The sequence below is a fragment of the Marmota monax genome, unplaced genomic scaffold (assembly GCF_021218885.2).
Source record: "Marmota monax isolate L192 unplaced genomic scaffold, Marmota_monax_Labrador192_F-V1.1 WCK01_AAM20220418_F8-fsc00005, whole genome shotgun sequence".
Taxonomy (NCBI): Eukaryota; Metazoa; Chordata; class Mammalia; order Rodentia; family Sciuridae; genus Marmota; species Marmota monax.
The window spans coordinates 12,115,442-12,137,938 of NW_026692254.1; the positions used below are offsets into that span (position 1 = coordinate 12,115,442).

General features: G+C 40.3%; 1 protein-coding gene across 3 annotated transcripts in view; it reads left to right on the top strand.

Annotated features, from left to right (window-relative positions):
* Nucleotides 1-22,497, top strand: part of Otud7a (OTU deubiquitinase 7A) — a 344,362-nt gene that overhangs the window by 297,829 nt on the left and 24,036 nt on the right. For all 3 annotated transcript variants that reach the window (XM_058576628.1, XM_046435543.2, XM_058576630.1), the window contains 3 exons: nucleotides 8,917-9,018; nucleotides 12,745-12,872; nucleotides 13,620-13,732. In XM_058576628.1, the coding sequence (XP_058432611.1) occupies nucleotides 8,917-9,018; nucleotides 12,745-12,872; nucleotides 13,620-13,732 (343 nt within the window). The remainder of the gene's footprint in view (nucleotides 1-8,916; nucleotides 9,019-12,744; nucleotides 12,873-13,619; nucleotides 13,733-22,497) is intronic.

Consider the following 22,497-nt stretch of genomic DNA (forward strand, 5'->3'; position numbering starts at 1 on the left):
ATCCACAAACTTAAACAATCTTAATAGTAACCCAGAAACAACATGTCAAATGATGTTTATGTCACGCAGTACATGTGACACCATCATCAGATAAACCAGATAGTCTTTTGAAAAGCAGTTAAGAGCACAAACACCCCTGTCATCAGGTAGAATGTTGTCTCCCACAGCATCATCCTGGAGACTGCTTTTCCCTCACTCCTCCTGCGTGGTCCACTCCATGCCCCTCCTATTTCTTGTGTTCCCCTGCTTTTGGTTTCCATCCTAAGAACTTTCTGAGAAAGAGTGAATGACATGATGATGACTTGGCCCAGAATCTCAGGGACATAGAGCCTGACATCTATTAATGCTATTTATTTCCAAGATGCATCCCAGATTTATTAGTAAATGGTTTAATAGAGAAATAAGACTGCTATTAATATTCTTGTACAATTCCTATGCTTTCCCTTATTTTGAGTAAAGAAGTATGGAATTTCCAGGTCATATTGATGCTATGATCTAGATATGTTTCAATTATTCCTCCAAGAGTTCATACGTTAGAAACTTGGTCCCCTGTGTAGTCATGTGTGAAGTTGTGGATGAGAGGTGGGGCCTAGTGGAAGATAGTAAGGTCATTGCTACTGTCGGAAGGAATTAGCATAGTTATCATGGGACCTTGGTTAGTTCCCATGAGAGTAAGTAAGTTGTTGTAAAAGAGCAAACCTGACCCCTGATCTCTCTGGCTTCCAGTATCACCATGTGACTTCTCTCTCACACTCTCATGAGCTTCCACCATGATGCAATCCAACTGTGAGGCCCTCACCAGAGACTAAACAGATACAGCTACCTGATCTTGGACTTTTAGCCTCAAAACTTGTGCGCTATATAAACCTCTTTTGTTTATAAAGTTCAGGTATTTTGTTATTACCTATGGGAAACAGACTAATACAGATTCACTAGAAAACAGAGCCTAAGATCACTATTAAGTGCAAGTTATTTTGGAGCTACAATCTCAGACTTGGTAACAATTGACTTTGTTGAAAACTAAGGCTACTGTGAATGTTCATGTCCAAATCTTTTTTAATTTCATATCTCTTGGGGAATATCCAAGATTGGAATTTCTGGATCATGGTTTGTGTATGGTTAACTTTGCTAGAAATTTTCAAAAGCTTTTCCAAAATCATTGTGCCATTTTACATTTGCAACAGCAAAATATGAAAGTTCTAGTTGCTCTAGGTCACTGACATTTGCTGTTTTTAGTATTGTTACTATTACTGCTCCAATGGAGCATAAAGTGATGACTTCTTGCAGTTTTAGTTTGTTTTACCTTGATATGAATATTAATGTATAACATCTTTTTGTCTTTTTTTGCTTTTTTTATTCCTTTATAGTGAAATGTCTTTCTTAAGTCTTTTGCACATTTTTATTAAGTTGGTTGTCTAGTTCTTACTGATTTTGTGGGACTTTCTAATATATCCAGTAAAATGTGCTAATAATTTTTCTTTGCCTATCCCAATAATATTCTCTTCCTTTTTTCTGAGACACTTTAGAGTTTTAGCTTTCATATGGAGGTCTGTAAATCTTTGTAAGGTTAATTTTTAAACATGTGTCTAGAATCCAAATCAAGTTAATTTATGTTTATGGTGCAAAAAAGATATTGAAGGTTTTTCCATGTATCCAGTAATTCTATTGCTGAAAAATAGTTTCTATTCTATTGTTGAAAAATAGTTTCATTTCCCTTTTCCAGGCTTCATTTTCCATGGAAAATCACTTGACCATTAAACTGTATGTGTCTTTTCCAGTCTCGATTTTTTCTACTGATCTGTTTGTCTTTTCTATACCAGTACTATAAAATCTTGATTACTATAGCATTATAAGAAATTATTAAAACAGAAATTATAAGTGCTCCAACTTGGTTTTTCTTTAAGATTATATGGGCCAATTACTTTTTTTTTCATAATCATATAAATTCAGAATCAACTTGTCACTTTCTGAAAATTTAGACTTCTAAGATTTTGAGTAGGGCTTACATTGTCTATATATGAATTTTAGGGGAAGTTGGTATCTTATTGACAAGAAGTCTAATCTATGCATAAGTCTAATCTATGACTCTTATAGTCTTGATATTCTTACAGAAATGTCTTATAGCTTTCAGTCCAGATATCACTTGTGTTTCATTAAGTGTATGTTTAAGTATTTATATTTTTAATGTTATTCTATTATTTTTTATTAGTATATAAATATAAATATGTGTTTACCTTGGAAAATTTGAATTCATTTATTAGATCAAGGAGTTTTTGGTAGGTTGTTAAGTATTTTCTACATAAAATTATTCCATCTACCAGTAAATACAGTTTCACTTATTGATGTACCATATTTTTGCCTTTAATTTTTTTCTTCTTATATAATTGCCCTGACTTAGTCCTTTATCAGTATTAAATACTGTTTACTTTCTTGGTTGGAAGCATGCAGTATCTTGCCATTAAGTATCATGTTAGCTACAGGTTTTCATAGATGACCTGTATTAAATTGAGAATTTTTTTTATTTGCCTAGCAATTTCATTTTTGAAGGTTTATTTTTCTGGAAAAGACTCTAATCTAGAGTGGAGGTTATTTTCATTCATCACTTCAATGCTCTCATTGCATTGTATGAGAATTCTATTTTATTGTTCCCTTTGTAACATTTTTCTCTACTTTTAAGAGTTTATGTTTAATTTCCAACAGTTTTACCGCATGTCTTGTCATGGTTTTCTTTGTATTAATTCTTCAGAGGGTTTCAAGATGTCCTATAATCTGTCTTTCACCAAATTTGGAAAATACTTGAACATTATTTGTTCAAATATGGCTTCTGGTCCATTTTCTCTGTTTTCTTGAAAATATTAATCCAAGTTACTTCCAAATCCCTATCAAAGTAATCTTAAAATCTGGATCATCCATGTGTCTTGTTTTTTTAGCCCATTTTTATTTCATCCATATAATTCCAGATGGGTATTTGTTTATTTATATGCCTAGTAATTTTTTATCTGCTTTCAGACATTATGCACATAAAATTGTAGACTCTACATGGTATTACACTTCTCTAGAGAGGGTCTGCCCTTCCCTCTGGTGTCCGATTACCTTACTATAGTCGGGGACTATAGGACTGAGGCTGTTTTTCAGTCCTGATAGGGCTCCATCTACTTCAAATTCATGCCTGATTATCTAATATATTCAACTCATCCTGTTATATTTTGTGAGACCTCCCTCTCCGCATGGATAGTACACTCTATATCTCATGAACCATCTGAAAAAAAATCTGCTTTATGACAAAAACTGTGAAATGTCTGAGATTTTTACTCTGCTTGCAAGCTAAAATAAACTAGTCTTCCATGGTTTCATGGTGGCTGACAGAAGACCCGAAACTCCTGAATCAGAGGAGGACACTGTTTTACTTAAGGCACATGCAACAGTTTTGGAGATCTACCCCAGGGCACATTTCTTCATGCAGAATTCTCCAGGGTTAGTTCTAGAAAACAAACATTGTCACTGTATCCCATCTGCCCCTATATTTTCTAGGGTATTAAGATCTTCTCCCCTCATGTGCTGGGGTTGGTTGTTGCTCCTCTACCCCTCACAAAATTGATGTGTATAACCATATTACCAAAACTAACTCATCCTTCAAATAAAAATCATCTCCTGATCACAACTATCTCTCATCCATGAAGGTAAGCAACAAGAGGAACAAAAGCTCTTCATAAAATTAAACCATAATTTGGTCTGAATTTTCTAGGTTTCCTTTTGGCTGGACTGACACTCAAATATGCCAAACAGCTAGGGGTGACCAGAAGGAAAATGAGCTATTCAAAATGATCAGAGATGCTCAGGTGGAATCTGGATTTTCAAAAATAGGCCTATGCAACTCCTATCCTGTTCATCCTGATCACTAACCAGGAAATAGCTGAAAGGAGATGATACCTTTTTGTAACAAACTCATACAGTGAACAAACTGCCTTACTAAGGCAGTCACATCCCCCAAAATTGCATATGTTGGAGCCTGAAACCCCAATGTTATTGTATTAGGAAATAGAGCCTTTGTAAGGAAATTAGGTTTCAATGAGGTCATGAGGATGGCCACCATGATGAGATCCGTGTCCTTGTAAGAAGAAAAGACACCAGAGTTCACTTACTCGCTCATGTGAGGACATGATAAGAAGGTGGCCATGTACAAGCCAGGAAGAGAGCCTTTTTCAGGAACCATATCAGCCGACAACTTGATCTGGGAACGGTAATAAATGTCTCTCATTTAAGCCACTTGGTCTACAGCAGCTACAGCTAGAAATCCCAGAAGCTGCCTGAGACAAGTACACATCAGAAGAAAGGCAGGGAGAGAGGGTCAGTGTTTTAGTCTGTTCAGGCTGCTAGAACAAAATGCCTTACACTGGTTAATTCAGAAACAACAGAATTCTATTGCTTACAGTTCTAGAGGCTAAGAATCCCAAGATTAAGGTGCTAGCAGATTTGGTATCTGGTGAGGGTTCATTCTTTGCACAGGGTTTCTTCTATATGTCCTCGCATGATAGAAGGGACCAACAGGCTCTCTCAGACCTCTTTTATAAGAGTACTAATATCATTCATGAGGGAAGAGCTCTTCCAAATGAATCCCTGCCTAGATGCCCCAGCTCTCAACACCACTGGCCTGGGGATTAAGTTTCAATGAATGAACTGTTGAGGGACACAAACATTCAGACCATTACAACCAGAAATATTTTTGAGGCTACTTATTAGAAGGCCACCCCATGCTCCATCATATCAGGTACCTTTGGATGGTAGAGAACATGGAAACCCCATTGAAGATGTCCACTATCAGCCTTTTGTTGATAGCTTTTTAATAAAAGGCACATGATTGTCAGGCTGAAAGCCAACAGCAGACATACATTAGTCTTAAAGGTGATAATAGTGTGGTCAGAGTTGACTCACCAGACCAAAGCTACAAACTGACAGACCAGAGCTGCAGCTCTCTTACCTGAGAACGTGTCGGCAGCAGTGAGGCAGTGCCAGCCCTGAAAGTCAGTCTTCCAGGAGCAGGCAGGAGCAGCATCTCAAGCAACACATCCTCCTTGTCCATGAGACAGTGAGTTGAGGATACATACAGTGGCAACCTCTGCATCCGAATATAAAATCCTTCACTTCTACCCCTCTGTGATGGTGAGAGTGTGGCTGTGTGTGGCTGGTAAGGGCTCAGGCAGCCATTGTCAGTCTAGGAGGTGCAGGCTCCACAGGTCATCTCATCAGAGGACAAAGCTCACTATGTACATTGATGTGAGTGGCCAAGATATTTGGATCAGCAGTTTCAATTTGCTATCCCGTTTTGTGGTCCCAAAGAAGGATGACTTTAATCTACCAGTCTGTAGTTTCCCAAAAGGCAGACCAAATTGCCAGGTGATTGACAATATCCCAAGAATCAGTAAAAATATAATAACCTTCATCAATGAATGTTGGCTAGATCTATGAGTACAGCCTCAAGTCCTGCCCAGTGAACAGATGGCCAGCTCTGCTTCCAGTCCTGCATAGCTGGTGCTGGAGCGAATGGCTGCTCAACCCAGTGAACGCCACCAGATTACAGCTTAGTAGAGGCATCAGTAATCCAGGTCTAGGGATTTAGGGGACTCTGTGTATCAAGAGCCCCACAGGGTCAGCAGTTTTACTTTGGGCAGCAGTGTAGGGGATAGTTTCCTTCAAAGGGATTTGTTGTCACTTTTTCATGTAATCCCAAAATGCCACTGGGACCAAGCCAGCTCTATTCTTGGATGCCATTTCCATTTGACAAGTGATAGACCCATGAGTCTCTCATGAACAATCATAACAACTATAAACAAAAAAAAATAGCAGATTTAACCCATCAATACATTATAACAAAGTTGGATTTATTCCAGGAATGTGAGTTGGATTGATATTCAAAAAAATAATCCATTGACCATCTCCTGCTTCCAGGAGCAATGGAATAGCTAATGATAAACCTGCCTGTTTGCCTGCCACAATGAAAAAAAGAGAGAGAAATGTAGAACTTCCTTTAGAAGAGCATCTGAAAGCTGCTACAGCACTTAGAATTAAAAGGGGTAAGAAACTGGAGACAGGAAAACCTGAGAAGTAAGCCCGAAGATGTAATTGCTTTTACTCTGAGAGTTGTTGCAAAATGGGGTGGAGGGAAAGATTTTGGTGACTCTCAGGAATTTTAGGCATATATCAGCCTTGCCTGTAAATGACTTTTTTGAAAGATTTTCCCTGAGGTCCTTTGCTGAACAGAGCTGAAGTGACTAAAAACCTGATCAGAAAGCCTTAGAAATGAAGCAGAATTTGGAACCACTATAGGGAGATTACAAAGTATAATAATTCTTATTTGAAAATAGAGATAATGTCTCTCTGTGGCAGAGGACAGGTGTGTTCACTGTTCACCAAAATAAAGATAATGTCTCCCTCCAGAACAAAGTTTGGAAAGGTTTGCTTGCAGTCTATTGTAAAAGTGTAGCATTCATTAAGCTTGAGGTTCCCCAACAGTAACACAAACTCACTAAGTGTACCATGTCCACCTGTGCCTGCTTCTGAACCACCCCTGTGAGATTTGGGGATGCCAGGATCTGACATAAATATGAGGCTCATGCTTTGCTGTGCTGTAATGATGTACATTGTGAGATGATTACCCCCATTAGGTTGATTGGCACATCCATCACCTCACACAGTTACCATTTTTGGTGTGTGAGAACATTTAATATCTATGCCTTAGCAAATTTCAACTATACAATATGGCATTAACAACTGTGGTCTACAATAGACCTACAGAACTTATTCATTCTGTACAAATGAGACTCTGTATTTTGGAATATCTAGATCATTCATATTTAATGATTTAGTTCATTCATATTTAAATACTGATATGTTAATTTAAATCTATTATCTTGGTTTAAATCTAAATGTTATCTTGCTATTTATTTGTTCCTTTTTTAACTCTTTCTTGTACTCTCTTGAATTATTTAAGAATATTTACTATTCTCTTTTCTCCTCTGTTAGCTTGTTGGTTTGGGGGTGGGTATCCCACAGGTTATAAAATGCATCTTTGAATTATTAGAATTTACTTAGGAATAGATCTTAGTACTTTTACCACTTCCTGGCCAATGTATGGACCATAAGATTTATGTCATTTATTACACATTGTCGTATTTTGTGCTACTGCTGTCATTTGTTTTAATTCTACGTGTGACTTAATTCCCAAAAGACATTGCTGGTGTCACTTTAAGCAGTCAGTATCTATTTACATTTACCAACATATTTGCCCTTTCAAATCTTTTATTCCTTTTGTATAATCCTGCTTTCATCCAGGATCATTTTCCTTCTACCTTTTATATTTTTACTGTAGGTCCAGTGGTAATAAATTCTGTGTTTATCTGAAATACAAAATTCTAGATGGTAATAATTTCCTTTCTACAAGAAACCTTGCTAAGATTTTGATAGGAATTGCTATTAACCTAGAGTCAATTTGGATCGAACTCACATCTTTACTATGTTGAGTGTTTTCTAATTCATAAACAGTATGTATTTCCATTTGTTTTAGATCTTCTTTGATTTCTTTCATGAGAATTTTATAGTTTTTAGCATATAAGTACTGATACTTGTGTTAGATCTATACCTAAGTCATTTTTGAGTGATTATAAATGGTATTATAATCTTAGAATTCCCATGTATTCATTGCTAGTGTATAGAAATACAATTGATCTGTATGTATTGATCTCATATCCTGAGACCTTGACAAAATAACTAATTTTAGGAGTTCTTTTTTAAGTTTCCATCTGATTTTCTACATAAACCCTGGCATTTGTCAATAAGAATAGTGTTATATCTTCCTTTCTAATCTGTAACTAAAGGTTCTACTTTATTTTCATTCTTTTTTATTTATTTTTTTTTACTTGCTTCACTGGCTATGACTTCTGGTACTATGTTGAATAGCAATTGTGAGAGTGGATATCCTCACCTTTTCCCCACACTTAGAAGTAAAGCATTCAATCTCCCTCCACTAAGTAAGATGTTAGCTATATGGTTTGGTATATGTTGTTTATCAAGTTAAGGAAGCTTCCTTCTTTTCCTCATTTTATGAAAGTTTTAATCATGAATGAGAATTTAATTTTATATCAAATGCTTTTTCTCCATTCATGCTATGACTATGTGGTTCTTTTTTTTCTGTAGTTTGTTACTATGGTATATTAATTGATTAATTTTAAAATATTAATCCAGCCTTGCATCCCTAGAATAATTGGTCATATTGTACAAACCTTTGTATATATTGCTAAGTGCTATTTTGTTACAATTCTTTGTATATATTGCTAAGTTTATATTTTGTTAACAATTTTCCAGCATGTCCAGGAAAAATATTATTCTACACTTTTCTCTTTTTGTACTTTCTTCATTGGATTTTGGTGTCAGGGTAATACTGGCTGTTTTCTAGAATAAATTGTATGGGGTTGGGTTTTGAGGGTAACTCTAATAGCGGTTGATTGGTGGTAGTTCTAACTATTACATATATACATATATACCTTATCAAAGATTACTGGAGTTGACATTTAACCACATTTAGTGAAACCTATAACTCTTTCCTGCCTTTTTGTTTCTTCATCCTCCACCCTTCATAATATGATTGTCTTAAATATGAACTGGGTATATATTGAGACATACAATGTTATAATTTTTGTTTCTACCATTAAATATAATTTAGAAAACTCTTGTTTTCTAAACTCATATTTGCTCCTATTTTTGCTCTTTTTTTATTTGAGAAAAGGTGGCCACAATGCTCTATCTTCCCACTGAGATTCTTTAGAAAATCTTTCACTGATGTTTTGTGATTGCTTAGCAAACACACTTCTGGTGATCCCTGCCTTTTCTAGGCTTCTGTTCTAAGGTGAACTTCTGTTCCAGGTCGCCTGAACTGGTGGTCCACCGTGTGCACGAGCTGTAAACGGCTTCTTCCTTTGGCCACGACAGGGGATGGGAACTGCCTTTTACATGCCGCCTCACTGGGTAAGCTCTGCAGCACAGACAGAGTGGCAGGGCTCCAGGCCTTCTCAATGCATGGTTAAAGCACAGACATATGCTAAGTAGAGCCAACCATGTCACTATCATCTGGAAGAGTTCCCATGAGATGGAGTCAATAATACTGGCCCTTCTGGTCAAGTAACTCACTGGGTTGATGGACAGATGAAACACATGTTAGAAAAGACCTGTCATAATAAAAGAGGCCTTGAGTAGAACTTCAGGTATGAGAATTAGAGACCCTGGCCTAAAATAATCCAAGAGGATTTCCTAGAAGAGTCAAGATCTTTACTGAAACTTGAAGAACCAAAAAGAGTAGAAAAGAGGACATTCCAGGCAGGGAGACCAGAGAAATAAAGTACAAAGGCAGGAATTAAAAGGGTGTTTAGAGGCAGAACACAAGGTGGGGTTCTAGCAGGAGGACTGGGAGGCAGTACACGAGGTTGGGTAATGGTGGGACCACCATATTGACAGCAATCTATAACGAATCTGAACTGATAAGAAGATAGGCATAGGTATTGCTTAGGGGAATTACCATGGTCAGAATATACAGCAGACATATCAGCAAGCTTCCCCAATAGGAAACAAATATTTGCAGGTACATGCGTATGGGTGGCAATATTTGGCAATATTGGGATAATTGAGAGTCATAATGGACTTTCTCGAAGTTCAGTCATTCTCTTGAGGTCCTGCTTACATGCACAAGGCCAAATTCATTTTAAAAAGCAAGTCTGAATTTGCACCAGTGGCCTCACTATCAGGCCAGTTATTTCTCTTCAGTCCTGGAGAACATAATCTCTGTCCAGGCAATGGGGCTCTCGAACAAGAATGTGGTCTTTGGTGGGCAAAACCACCTTCCCAGGTGAATGTGGCCTTAACAGGTACTGTGACCCAGAGCAATGGCTAGGCCCCAGACCCATCTAGACTTCAGTAAGAGGTGGATGAAGATCAGATTGAACAGGGTTTTAAGGTAAATGCATCAGGGTCTGAGAAGGATGTAGGGAGGCCCAGTGGAGTATGGCAACTGAGAGTAAGAGGAACATTTCATGGACTTGATGATGCTGAAGTCAAAGGCATCCACCTGCCTCCTCCCTTTCCATGAAAACTATTATATCTGATTTGTTTTGTTTGGTTGGCATTGAAATGCATTCTACACTTACCATGGTAAGAAAATAAAAATCAATAACCCCACCACTCATTGTTGACCTCTTTTAATATTTTAGTATCTTGTCTTCTCATCTTTTATCTATTCTTAAAGTAAAATTATAATCTCACTAGTTTACAGCTTGGAATTTGTTATTTTCCATTTATATTTTTTTAAATATGCCTTTTACTTTAACATAAATTAATCATCATATAATAATTGTACATATTTATGAGGTATAGTAATCTTAAATTTTTTGGAGAATTTTCCATGCTATTCTGCAAAAAATGTGATTTAGTATTTGGGTCATATTTCATTACAATATTTAATACTAACTATTCTACTTTTATTGTATGCATTTTACTTTGTTTTCTATAAAACCTGGAGAAATAATATAAGAGAAAAAATCTCTCATCTATGTCAAACAGAGGCCTTGTTGCAATGGCTTTATTCTTCAGATACTGCAGTATACAGAGTCACTATCCCCATCAGCACCACAAGTGGGAAGGCCACATGCCACTGTGGAGTCTTCTGATGGCACTTACCCCATGAGCACAAAGGGACTGCTAGGCCTGCCTGGGAAGAGCAGTCTTCCCCTGGGCCTTGCTCTATCTGTGGGAGGACTAAGCCATGACTGACCAGGGTTGCAAGGCTCTCCTCTGAGAATCCCCCACAATACAGTGAGCTCAGACCTAAAAGGCAGCTGGCCCTTTTTCCCAGTATGGGTTAAAGCATTCCAAATCTCAAAATCCAAATTGTCCCCAAATCTGGGAATTTTATTTAGAACCAAGATGACACAAGTGGAAAATTCCACACTATGAAACATTGTTCCATGTTCAAAAATATTAAAAGTATTATATAAATCACCTTCAGGTATGTGTATAAAGAATATATGGAACATATTTTAAAATCTGAACAAATCCAAAATCTAAAACATTTCTGATCCCAAGAATTTCAGATAAGGGATATTCAACCTTTACTTTGTTTTCATTTTTGTGCTTGCATAGCTAAACTCCACAGAACCAGGACTGCCAAAAGGCCATGTGACATCCACCAGCAATGCCTGTTGAACAGCTGAGGGGGCCTAATGTTACACTGGGATTATTGGGCACACATAAAAATGACAGTGATCCTGGAGTCAGGCCTGGAGGCAACCTTGTATGGGACAAGGAGACCCTCTGTGTGAGAGAGACTGCACTAAGATCCATGGGAGCTGAGAATGCTCAGAGCCCCAGAAGACAGCTAAAACAGTCAGAGAATGAGTAAGGAGCAATGAAGGCCGTGTCCTCTGTCTGTCCTGTAGAGAAAGATAAAAGCCTGCCTACTAGAAAGCCCACAGCAGTCTCTGATTATTGCTTACCCAAGGATCAAAGCCAGCCTGAGCCTTTACAAACAGCAATCAGTTAAGGTCAAACTCTCCAGAGGCTCCAGCTCACTTGAAAGCCTGCCTGTTTCCTTGTTGCCATGTCCCCTTCATCCTAGCACCAGCCACCTTTCCCTCTTGCCTTTTCTCAAGGGCACCATATGGACCACTCATTTGGCAGAGGGGCCATCCCTAGCCTTTCCCTCCACCTGGGATAGCATCTCAGCTCCTTCCTTCACTCTTTTGAACCTTTGCTCTGATGTCTCCATCCATTCACACCATAACAAATGCACCTGCCACTCTGTCTTCTTCATCTGCTTTATCATTCCTTCTTGTGTTGACATTGTACATTATGCAGTGATTTAATGATTGCCTTACTTACTACTTTCCTACAATGTGTGCTGTCAGGTTTTAGGATCTTCATGTGTCTTAGTCCCTGCTAAACACATTCCTAGCACCTTGGATGGATGGATGGATGGATGGATGGATGGATGGATGGATGGAAGAATTTACCCAGTTTTTCCCCTATAGCTAGGGCTGTACACCTCTTCAGTGCTTATCCCATTGGTTGGGTTTCTTGACCACATCTGAGCTGCCCAGAGCATGTACTCAGAGATGGCTGGCATATCTTTATAGCTCCTCAGCACCCACTACAGGTGAGAGACCTTCTCCTGGGGAGGCAGGTGCCCTTTCCTGGCTCAGATGCATGCAGTGGCATCCACTGACAGTCTTCTTATGAAGTTGAGATGCCCTTGAACATCAAATCTGGAAGAACCTTGGAGAAGCCAGAATGATATTGCTCATCCCAGCATGGGGCCCTCGGTGAGGACATATCATCAACTTGTCTTCAAAGGCAGTCCCTCACCCAAACACAAGACCTAGACAGTGAACACTTGGTCTCTTAAAGCAAACCTGCAGGATTGGGGGTGGACAGCCAAAGAGAGTCAGTAGTCACTTTTCACCCACTATTGTTTCACTAAGAAGTATTTGCACTACTTCCTTCACCCATTTGAGCTTAGGGAAGCATTGGCAAAAGGAGAGGAACTCTGAATGATGACAACTAAACAGCTAACTGACATGTTATTACCTTTGTCTGTGCAGACACAGGAGTCCATCCTGGTAGGTAGGAGAATTTGAGTTTCTTCTAGCTTTCACCTTCCTTATGTCCTTTCTCTCTTCTTTGCTCCTTATGGTCCCCTGGATGCAGGAATGTGGGGGTTTCATGATCGGGACCTGGTTTTACGAAAAGCTCTCTACACCATGATGAGGACGGGTGCTGAGCGGGAAGCCCTGAAGCGGAGGTGGAGGTGGCAACAGACACAGCAGAACAAGGAGGTTGGTATCTGAGGACCTGGTTGGAGTCCAGGATCCATACCAGAGGCAGCCTTGAGCCATACTGGAGTCCAAAGTTGGCCTCAAGTCCAAGTCCATCTTGTAAGGCCAGGAATAGACAGCTTCTGGGATTAATGAGATTCCCCCACTCAACCTCATGGCAGAGGAGCCTCATTACAACAGCACAGCCTTGTGGATGCAGCAATATGCTCATGGCTTGCCAATTAGGAAAGCCACCACCTTCACTCTCAAGTGTCCCAACATTGATGATGAATTATGTGGTCACCTACTAGCAGGTACAGACTATGGATTTCCAGTCCCTGTGTGTGAGCTCAATCCAGAGAGATTACCAAGTGTCCCTTACCACGGGGAACATTAGCACTTTGCTCTTTTCGAAGAATCTGCCTTCTTTCTGATTAAAGTTGGCCTACTGACTCTTCAAAAAACTGAATGGTCAGCCCCCGGCCAAGCATATGTGTAGGCTAATGTTTCCTCATTCCCATCCTTAGGAATGACCCTTGCTAGTGGTAGACTCTTATTAGCTCTAAAATTAGAGACTATGGCTTCTGAAAATATATAGTCCAAACAAAAGGTGACCATTAGAGGACATTAATAGCTGTTCAGCTGGGTGACTCAGTGTGGCTTTGACCAAGCCCATTGATCAGGTGTGGCTGCAAGTGTGGAGAGGGGAGATGAGGGCATTGCTGCTATGGCCTTCCCAACTCCTGAACCGGCTTCCATTTGTGCTAGTCAGGGCTGGTGTACACAGAGGAGGAGTGGGAGCGAGAGTGGACGGAGCTGCTGAAGCTGGCCTCCAGCGAGCCACGTACACATTTCAGCAAGAATGGTGGCACAGGTGGAGGGTAAGTGCTGTCCTCTCTATTCTCTGAGGGTTATCTTGAGCTCCCAGCCACCTTAGGGCTTCACACAGCATGGGAGTGGTAAAGACACAGTGTGGTACCCAAAAGCTGTGGAAGAAAGAAAGGTTGCAATTTTCAAATATTAAATTTTGAATGAGGCTGCATGGGAGGTTGTAGGGGACAGCTGGATCCTGCCGGATACTGGGAGGTGTACCAACCTCCATACGTATTTTGCAAGCAGAGACTCAAGCTGACATAAGCGTCTCAGTCCCATTTCCTCAAACCTCATTATGTAGAGCAGGCACTGTCAGGGAGGGGACTGAGGGCATAAGCAGCCCCTGGAGGGAGCCTATAACAGTGGTCATTTCCACACACTGCCACTGCATGAATCAGGTTCTGAATGCACTCGCTGCTGGGTCTGGGTTTTATTTCCTAACTAAATATCTATGTAATCTTTGGTTTCAAGTCACACAGAAAGCCAAAATATCATTTAATTTACCTAGCATTTCTCAGCTAGGCTCTGTGGATATTATATATGTTTCTAGCAAAAGGCTTTACATGTTCAATGTGCATTTAGGAGTAGCATGTTCCTGAAGGCTCTGCTCAAATGTTCCAGTGTGGAAATGAAGAGCTGGCCTGAAAAACAGGGTAGACGTAATGTTCCAAAGGGTGTGTGTTTTGGTTCATGCTGTTTTGAACCTGATGGCAAGTGTTGCCCCCAGGAAAGGTCTCAGAAAAACAACGGAAAGTGTAAGCATTGACACTAAAGAGACCTGCAAAAGGATCAGAGAGTATGTGTAGCTCATGGCCAGCCTCAGACTCACAGGCCTAGAAAAAGCTGTCTGGGTCCTCACACACCCGCCACAGTGGAGCCTGGTGCCTCCTGGGCTCACCCCTCATTTGAGTCTCCCAGCTATCAAACAGGTTCCAATGGGGCCCACAACAGTAGCAGCAGCAGCTTAGACTGTGTTCCAAGATTAGATACTTTAGATACGGAACTCCACAAACACAGTTTCTACAGAATTGTTTGTCACTTTTTTAAATGATGTGACATGTCAGTATCAACAATCCATCTTATAGAGGGGCGAGCATGTTTGAATGTTTGGAGACAGGCATCCTGAAGACTTAGTTCCAAAGCACATAATTCTTTTCTTCTTCACATCTCCCAGGTCCCACCCTGATGGGTTTCAGGCATTCCTCAGCATCTGTTTCACTGTGCTGCATCTGCCACAGGGAAGTTATCTGATAAATTCTGGAGAATTGAATTTAGTCCAAATATTTCTACCAGGATACAGGAGTGGTTGGGAAAAATAGCAGCAATAATAACAATAATAATAAGTATATTAGTCTGTTTTCCATTGCTATAACAAAATACCTGAAGCTAGGTACTTAGGAAGAAACGTGATTTATTTAGCTCATAATTTTGGAGGTTGAAAGTCCAAAGAGCATAGCAATGGCTCTGGTGAGGGACTCCCTGACTATTTGATCATAGTGGATGATGCCATGGTGGGAGGGCATACACAAAGGAGAAACCACATGACAAGAGAGGAACCCAGAGCTCAGGAAGGAGCCAGACTTGCTCTTTTTTATAACAGCCCTCTAGAGAGAACTAACTCAAGGTCCCATGAGAACTGCCTTGATTCTCCTTCAGTGACCTAACAACCTCCCACTAGCCCTCTCCCCTTAAAAAAGGTTCCACCATCTTCCATAATAGCCACATTGAGGACCAAGCTTCTTACACATGAACCCTTGGAGGACACACTTAAGCGATCTGTAAACCATAGCAATGAGTAACTATCACCACATATATGTGCCTCCTGAGACCCCCATTCAGGAGGGTTTGCCCATAGCCCCATGGCTGGTCCAGCCCATCCAACTTCTAAGCCACAGCCTCAGTTTCTGCTGCCTGCTTTCTGGAACTTAGAGGATTCTGATGGGAATGGAGGTAGAAGGAGTACTGGAATTGAGCTCCACCCCTCCTTTAGAAGCAGAACAGACAGCAGCAGAGAAGGCCTCCTCAGTGATGGACAGCAGCTCTTGTTCTCTATTGGTTCTACTCTTTCTTCCACCCTGACAATGAGTGGGGAGTGAGGGCACTTAGGCCAGGTGACTGCTCTCCTGCCTTCAGGAAGGCTGTTTTGGTGTTCCTGAAACCTGCTCTGATCCTGTTAGTCAAGCAGGAGTTGTCATGTGCCTCTACGGGCCTCCCCCTCCTCTTAGGACTCCTGAAGATTTTGTTGGACCACTGGCATCCCCTTCACCAGTTCAGTTTCTATTGTAATGATTAAAATGTTCCTGGTCAGGAGCAATGAATGACAGATGAAGGATGTTGTTTTTCCCAGGGTAGTTCCTGGTCTTTTGAGTCTCCCACTCTACTGTTACAGGGACCAACAGGTTTGGGAAACAGCAAGACTGAAGACACTGCTGCCTTCTTCCATCAGGTAGAATAAGGACAAGGAGAGAGACAGTACCAGCCAGCGTAGCCACTAGGGCTGCAGGAACCCTCCTGCCTCTGTCCATCTTCCCAGACCAGGGCAAGGAGACGCTGTCCAGCATGTGCCTAAAAGCCCTTGTGGCTAGTTTCACCTGGGTTTTCAGTGGCTCCTAAGGCTCAAATCCATCCCCCAACTGCATGGCCTTCTCATGCAGGGCTCAGGTTGTCAGGCCCAATGTCTGCAGCCTACACTGGATAGTGACCCAGACTCACAGCAGTTAGTAAGTCCCAGCAGCGACACAGAGCCAGGGCCATCCACAGTGGTGCCCTGGCACTCTTGAGACACACCTCTTAAATCACCACTCTCATTAGACAATCTCACTTTTTGTTCTTTACACTTCTGTACTTTTTTTTTCTTTTGACAATGAATGTGAATCACTTCCATAACCTAAAATTACCAATACAAGTACCTGTTCTTAAAACATTAAATGGTAGGGTCTGAGTACTCAATCACAACCTAACAAAAGGATTTAGGTGCCTTTATGAATCTCTAAGATGACCCAGGCATTGTCCATGTTTGTACGAAAATGTCCCCATGCCTGGGATTCACAGTTCTGGTTACACCTCACAGGAAAGAATGAAGAATCTGTAGAAAATTCATAGAGAAGAAACCAGCAATCAAGGGTGGGATGTGTATGTTCTTATTTAAAGAATGAAACTCTAGGTTCTATTGAGGGACAGAGATAGAAAGTATGGTTGATATTGAGGGTCTGAAGGAAGTGGGTGAGACCCAGGAGCATGGGCTGGCAGCAGAGACCATGGCTCCATACCCCTCCCATCAAACCCTGTCCTGCAAACCTGGGCACCCCTTTCATAGACTAGAAAACTGAGCCTCAGTGGGATGGAATGACCTTTCCAAGATCACAAAAATGATAATTGGAGGCGCCAAGAAGTAGGAATTTGGTCTATTGTTAAGTGTCCTTTTTGGAGTGTGTCCCACAACCCAACAAAATCTCTTAAATACAACACAGTTTATAAAAACTTAGATGATGGATCATCCTGAAAACAAAGCCACCCCTCGGGGTTGGGGCAACAGGAGCAAGGACACAATCACTCCAGTCCCCATATCTGAACGCTCAATTTAGAATCCTGAGCCAGTGATGTAGGGCTACTTCTAGGGAGTTAGTAATAGGTTTACTTTCCAGTGGAGAAAGAAAAATACCAAAAAAAAAATTATATCACTATGGGGCATACTACAAATGCTTCTAAGTTGTTGGTGCTCCTAGACAGAGTTGGAATCTTCACATTCCCGTAAAGCCATACTTCAAGTCCAGGTGTTCTGCTCCCAGGTGTCTTTTTCTCTGTAGCTCATAAATCTTTATCTCTATGAGTCCCAAAAAACTGGAGTCTTGCTCCTCTCTGACATTGAGTTCTGTGAATGACGAAATAATGCCACCTTCTTTTCTGGTCCAGTCTTCCACGATGATTATGCTCAAGCTCTCTAAAGTTTGGTGTCCTCTTTTATAATCTCACCAAAAACATGGAAGCTCCAGAATATCTTTATGATTCAAGATTTTGGAAGTCATAACTCTAGAAAACATGAATTTTAGGTGCTTCTGTTTTTATTCTATTTACTTGCATGTCAAGAACAGGATGGTGCCAGGTGCAGTAGCACCTATAATCCCAGCAGCTTGGGAAGCAGAGACAGGAGGATTGCAAGTTCAAAGCCAACCTCAGCAAAAAGTGAGGCATGAAGCAACTCAGTGAAACCCTGTCTCTAAATAAAATACAAATTAGGGTTGGGGATGTGGCTCAGTGGTTTGATGCTGACACCCCCCACCCCTCCAAGAAAAGAAAGTTCTTGTGTAGGAAGTGACCCATGGGATAAGAAAACAAGGGACATGTCTGCAAGTCACTCAAAGGTTGATTTTACAAGAGATACATTTATTTAATGTATATATTCAAACTCTTCAATAACATGGATTTAATCTGTGATGCACATCTTGGGGGCTGGGGCAGACTTTACCTCTGCATTATTTCTTTCAGGTTCCACTTGTTGGTTTGTTTCTTGTCCAGAGAGATGTTTCCCTGAAGTACACATAGCCCCGTTCTGAGCATCAGCTCTTTTGAGATTTCATTATATTTTATTTTGTCTGCCCGTTCAGACTGCAGCATCCTCATGGTGCAGTCCAACCAAACCCTTTCTTTTGATTCTCTTTAAAACCCTAGCTCAATGCTAGGGACGTAGTCCTGTAAGTACATAAAAGAGTTAGAACCAGGGCCAGGAGGCATGGTGCTGACCACTCTCCTCAAGCCACACACACCATCACTCAGATCCAATACATGAGGAGACAGGGAGCAAAGCTTAGCCCCCACTGATGGGTGCTCATCCATTTCCCTGCACAGACTTTGTCTGAGAGTCAGAGTAGGGAGGGCTGGCTCTCTCAGGGAGCCAGGATTCCCCAGAGATTGGAGAAGGTTTAGTGTGGTTAGATAGGAATTAGAACAGTACCACATACTGAGCTCCAATTGCATGTCAGGTAGGTGTTTGAAGCTGTTATTATCATTGCCAAGAACTGAGAAAGAATCATAGATTCAAAATGTTAAGTTATATATTAGTATTCTCCAGAGAAATAGAAAAAAATATATACATATATCTTATTGTAGGGGTGTATGTGTGTGTATGTGTATATGTGTGTGTAAGACCTTTCTGTCACCTTCAGGGTCACTGAGCAGTTTCTCTTTTGCTGAGATGGCACCTGTGTTCAACAGCTGCTGCCCATGTCCAGCCACAAGCCTGCATGCTAGGCATGACCCAGCTCCATGCCCTAGCCCTGTTATAGCACTGGGATGGGCAGGGAGTGGGTGGATGAGCAGATGAATGGATGAGTGGACAGTTGGTGAATGTATAGATGGATGGATAAATGAGTGGATAGATGCCTGTGACATGAGGTCTAGTTAACCTGAAGGCCTTTACAGTGCCTTTCATAGCTCCAACACATATTAAATGTTCAATGAACATTTGCTGTTTTTTCAGTTTGAAACACAATGACTTACTTCAAATTTTGCATGAGAAGAATGCCATGCCAGTACAGTGGTGCCTAGTACTTAGCCCTTTTGCTGTTGTTACAGTGGGGTCCCTCTGCATAGCCATTCAGATGCCAGAGTGTTCCATCATGGAGCGGCCTTCCTTCTTTCAGCTCAATATCTGACTCATGAACAGCTCATCTGTTTTCGATGGTGACCTTTCTATTCATTGAATTAGGGAAGGAGCAGTACTCCACATTTCTAATCAGAGAATTTTTTTCCCTAAGTGTGCTGGTTGTTACTCCATGTTCTCTCCTCTCTGTGCTGCTTGTTGTCTTGTTCACCCATCCACTTGCCTGGTACTTACTCAATGAGTACTTACTGTGTGACAGAGATGAACAAGCAACCTACTGAAGTACTTGACCCTGAACACCTGCATATTGGCTCTAAGGTTCAGATGGGCAAGGATAATCACCTGAGGTGCTGAAAATGCACACCCAGGAGCATTGTGCTTAGACTTGGCATACACGCACACACACACACACACACACACACACACATATATATATACATACACACACACACATATATACATATAAATATTATAAATGTGTATGTAAGTATGTGTATATATATGTGTGTATATATTATGTGTGTGTATTTATAGTACATACACATATAAAAATTTTGTTCATGTTCCCGTGTATCTGCAGGGAGTTAGTTCCAGAACCCCCAAGGATATCAAAACCACAGATTCTTAAGTTCTTTAGATAAAATGATGAAATATTTGCATAGAACTCATGAATATAATCCCATAAACTTATAATACATAATATAATGTGAATGCTATGTAAGTAGTTGTTATACTGAATAGTTAATGATAAGAAAATAAGTACATACAATTGTTTTGTATTATTTTTCATCTGCAGTGGGTTGAATATGCAGATGCAAAACCCACAGATACAGAGGACTGATGATATATATTTTTTAAATCAATACATATTTAAAACATGCCTTTTCCTCTTTCCATCACTTCCTAAGATATTCTGCCTTTAAGCCATTAAGTGGGGCAAAACAGGGTGGGTATCTGCAGAGAATGTGAGATGGGAGAATCAAAATATGATCATGGTCAGACCTAAAGAGGGTGAAGAGGACTATTTCAGGTGGGAGAAAGGAGATTCCAGCATAGATGGGAGATTGCTCACAAATAAGGAGACTGATCAAATGAATGCATAATAATAATAATATTAATAGAAATAAGGCTTTTGGAGAAGAAAGTCACAAGTAGAATGAACTTTGTGGTATTGGGCAAGAATTGGAGGTATCAGTGAACTCATGTTTCCTGTAAACATTGAAGTAGATCATAGAGAGAAAGAGACATGAAACTAAAGATGCAAATTACATTTGTATGTATGAACTTCAACCACCTATGCCAAGGATCAAGAAACTGCTCCAAAACTTGATAGGAGGATACTCTAAGGATGTAGAACTACTAAAATAAGTCACAATGACAAAATCAAAGAATATTTGAGCGTTAAAATACCACAAATGTATTATAAACCATTGAATAAAAGAGAAAACCAGAAATCCATAGTGTTGTTAGTAAGTGTATAAAGGTTCAGTGAGGTATGGAGTATTTGCATATATCCCCCCACACAATGCTTGCTAATTCCATAGAGGAAATAAGCTGCTCTGCAGGAGTGAGCCCTGGCAGATGAAGAGTGACCAAGTCCCCATCTCCCACAGTGGGACAACCTGCCTGCCATTCCACACCACCTGAGATAAGAAAACCACAAGGACTCAGTGTGACCCAATTTATTAATGAGGAAACATAGAAACCCAAATTAAGCTCATTCTATGAAAGGCCTGACTTATAATCTTCAAGGTCATGCAAGTGTCAAGGTCATAGAAGTCAAGGAAATCCTAAGAAACATTCCAAGCTGAAAGAATCTAATGTTTAGGCATCACAGCTAAGAGCAGCTCAGGATCCTGAGCCAGAGCCTTTGTTCTAAAGGGCATTATTGAGACAACTGGCACACCACCATGAATGGGGTCTGGTGACTTGATGTATCCTTGTTAATTTCAGATTTTGTGTTCTGGTTGTGTAGAAGATTGTCCTGCTCATAGCAATACACACTAAACTTCTCCAGAGTAACTGGGCATCAGATTAAAGATTTATTTCCAAATAGCCAAGGTGGGGGACTACTTCCAAACATTTTGAACTATTAAAATAAGGTAAATTGAATTAGGAAAAGAAAAGAAAAAATATAGGCATTATAATATAAATATTTTTATAATTTATAAAAATATTTATATTTTATAATATAAATAATCTTATAATTTTCCTAGATGTTTTAGTCAACTTTTTCACTGCTATGACTAAACAGACCTGACAAGAAAAATTAGAACAGAAAAAGGTTATTTTGGGGCTCCTGGTTTCAGAGCTCTCAGTCCATAAACAGTTCCATTCCTTGGGGTAAAATATCCTGGCAGAAAAGTGTGCTGGAGGAAGGTAGCTCAGGAAGCAGAGAAAGAGGTCTGTTCAACAAGGACAAAGTACATACCCCAAAGGCACAACCCCAGGGACCCAGTTACCTCCACATTAATCCCTATCAGGGGATTAGCTTAAACCTCCTATAACCCAATCATTTCATCTAAACTTTTTTACATTGTCTCACAAATGAGCTTTTGAGGGACGCCTAATATCAAAACCATAACACCAGAAATCACAGCATTTGTTCTGGAAATAATTGAATCAGTTGGCTGAGAGATATGAACATGGAGCTATTGCCTCAGGCCTGTGCCAACCCATGCAGTATCGGCACGGGACTTGTTCCAGCCTCACTGCCCAAGTCCAAGGATGCTGAAGTCCCTTCCGTAAAATGGCCTAGTACTTACATATAGCCTAGCATGTCCTTCCATGTACTTTAAATCCTCCCTAGATTACTAGTAATACCTAAAACAAGATATGCCTACGCATCACTCCATTCATGTGATATAGTATAGTGCTTGGAGCACAGCAAATTCAACTTTTTCCTTTAGGAAATTTCTGGAATATTTTATTTGTTCACTTATTTTCGTATTGGGGATTGAATTCAGAGGCACTTTACCACTGAACTATGTTCCCAGTCCTTTTTGTTTTGTTTTGTTTTTACTTTGAGATAGGGTCTCACTAAGTTGCTTAGAGCCTCACTAAATTACTGAGGCTGGATCTTCCTGCCTCCACCTTCACAGTCACTGGGATTACAGATGTGTGTTTTCACACCTGGCTGGAATTTTTTTAGATATATTTTCAACCCTTGTATGT